The sequence below is a fragment of the Tiliqua scincoides genome, chromosome 5 (assembly GCF_035046505.1).
Source record: "Tiliqua scincoides isolate rTilSci1 chromosome 5, rTilSci1.hap2, whole genome shotgun sequence".
NCBI classification, from domain to species: domain Eukaryota; kingdom Metazoa; phylum Chordata; class Lepidosauria; order Squamata; family Scincidae; genus Tiliqua; species Tiliqua scincoides.
The window spans coordinates 115165976-115168180 of NC_089825.1; the positions used below are offsets into that span (position 1 = coordinate 115165976).

Below are 2205 nucleotides of genomic sequence, written 5' to 3' on the forward strand. Positions count from 1 at the left end.
CGTTTCAACTATGCCCAACTACCACCATTCCCCAAAGAGTGGTTTCTAGGTTACTGTTCATGAATACTATATGCATGTTTCAATCCTATGCACTCACATACCAATGAGTAAGACCTATTTAATGCAGTAGCACTTACTTCTGTTTGTATTATTAAGAAGATTTTATTATAGTTTCACAAGTCTCAACGTCTTAGAGAAAAACTTTTGTTTACAAGAAAAGTCACACTAGAACTGACTGGAAAAGACAGAGTGAGTTGAAAGCCCCAAACATGTAAAGTTTTACAAGGACCTCCTTATTAGCTGATCTTTGCTGTTCAGCTCAGGTCTAAAAATAATTATGTAGCATTTGGGGAAAAAGATACAACCCAGTAGCCCAGCACCAGATGCCAAGATAGAGAAAATCTCCACAGCCACCATGAACTTCCCTTTGGTGCTCAGGTAAGATGGAACAAAAGACAACCAAACACTGTAGAAGACCAACATGCTGAAAGTGATGAACTTAGCTTCATTGAAACTGTCTGGCAACTTCCTAGCGAGGAAAGCCAAAATGAAGCTAACAATGGACAAAAAGCCCAGGTAACCCAGCACACAATAAAACATAGCGACTGATCCTTCATTGCATTCAATGACAATTTCTTCAGGCAGAGAATGCATGTCCACATGTGGGAAGGGAGGATCAGTGCTTAGCCAGATAGCACAAATGATAGCCTGAATCAGGGAACAACCAAGAAGAATAGAGTTGGCCAGTCTCTTCCCCACCCACTTCTTCATCCTGGATCCTGGTTTGGTGGCCAAGAAAGCCAGAACCACAGTAATGGTTTTGGCCAAGATGCAAGAAACAGCCACCGAGAAGGTAACACCAAAGATCATTTGTCTTAAGTAGCACTTTAGTGACTGAGGCCAGCCAATGAAAAGCAAGGAAGAGAGAAAACAGAACAATAAGGAGACAAGCAGAAAGTATGTGAGGTCTCGGTTGTTGGCTATGACAATGGGAGTGTTCCTCTTTTTGATGAAGATTCCGAGCACCAATACAGTGATTGCAGAAAAGGACACAGCTAGCAATACTAAAATGACCCCCAAAGGTTCTGTGAAAGACAGGAAGTTTAGCTCCTTGGGAAGACACTGGTCTCTGTTCTTGCTTGGAAATTGAGCTTCGGGACATTTGAAACAGTCATCCATGTCTATAAACCAAAACAAAGACCGTTAGAATTCATCTCTGTGAAGCTTGCAATGGTAGCTCATTCCATCCCCCTTGGAAAGGAGATCAATTTCATTTCTCATGTGGAGGTGGGGGACCCCTGGAAATCAAGAAGAGGCTTTCCATCAGCTGTGGTGGACAGTTGAATTGGGCAGAGCTTGCATGGGCAATTTGACAGTCGGTTGAGTTTCCTGAGCCTCATGTTAAACAGTGTATGCACCAGGATTCTATTGGTTCCTTCTCAACCCACCTTCTCCTATTCTCTCCTCAGACTAAAAAAAAAACAACAATATATCTGGCATGGGTTCAAAGGGACCAATAAGCCACCAGGAGGCCTACACAAATAGAAAATATTTTGCTTACCTTTGGCCAGTTTCCTGATTGCCCCCCACCCTTTGGATGCAGTGTGAACTCTGTCAGTGTGGCTGCATTGTCAGTAATGGTGGGGATAGGACTGAGCAGTTACTAAGAAGATTTAGTAAAATAACATCTTTACACATCAGGGATGCAAATTAGGGTTGCATTTGGTTAGAAATTTAAATGTAATCACTTTCCTAACCTTGACAAGTAAATGTCAGTAGTGAGGATCTTTCTGATACCATCACACCTCAGTAAGTGTTTTCTTTATTGAAAAATTGGGGTAATGAAGAGGGAATGTTGTTGTTCCCTTAGGAAAATTACTTGCTGTTGTAGGTAAGCAACACTAACTGTGTTATCAACATCCCTGATAGGTTTTGAAGATGTGAATTGGTGGTCAAGAAAAACTAATGGAAGTTCTTCTACAATGTCTACTTCTTAACACTTCACATTATGCCTCCTACCCTTCTGGTCTGAAATCTTCCCAACTGGACACGGAACACAGTCGTAGCAACAAAATTGCTTCTCTTCCTTCTTCTTTCTGTGGTAACCCGGGTGGCACTTTTCATTACACATTGAAATGGGCAGTGCCTAGCCACAAACAGAGGACAACATAGATGGCTATGGTACCTTCACAAAGCACTCTACTA

The 2205-nt window shown here is 41.9% G+C and overlaps 1 protein-coding gene across 1 annotated transcript; it reads right to left on the minus strand.

The window, feature by feature from the left end:
- Positions 1-279: 279 nt before the first annotated feature.
- Positions 280-1179, minus strand: LOC136653302 (vomeronasal type-2 receptor 26-like). The gene has a single exon (XM_066630213.1). It carries the CDS (start codon positions 1177-1179, stop codon positions 280-282), a length of 900 nt encoding a protein of 299 aa, XP_066486310.1.
- Between the last annotated feature and the right edge of the window lie 1026 nt (positions 1180-2205).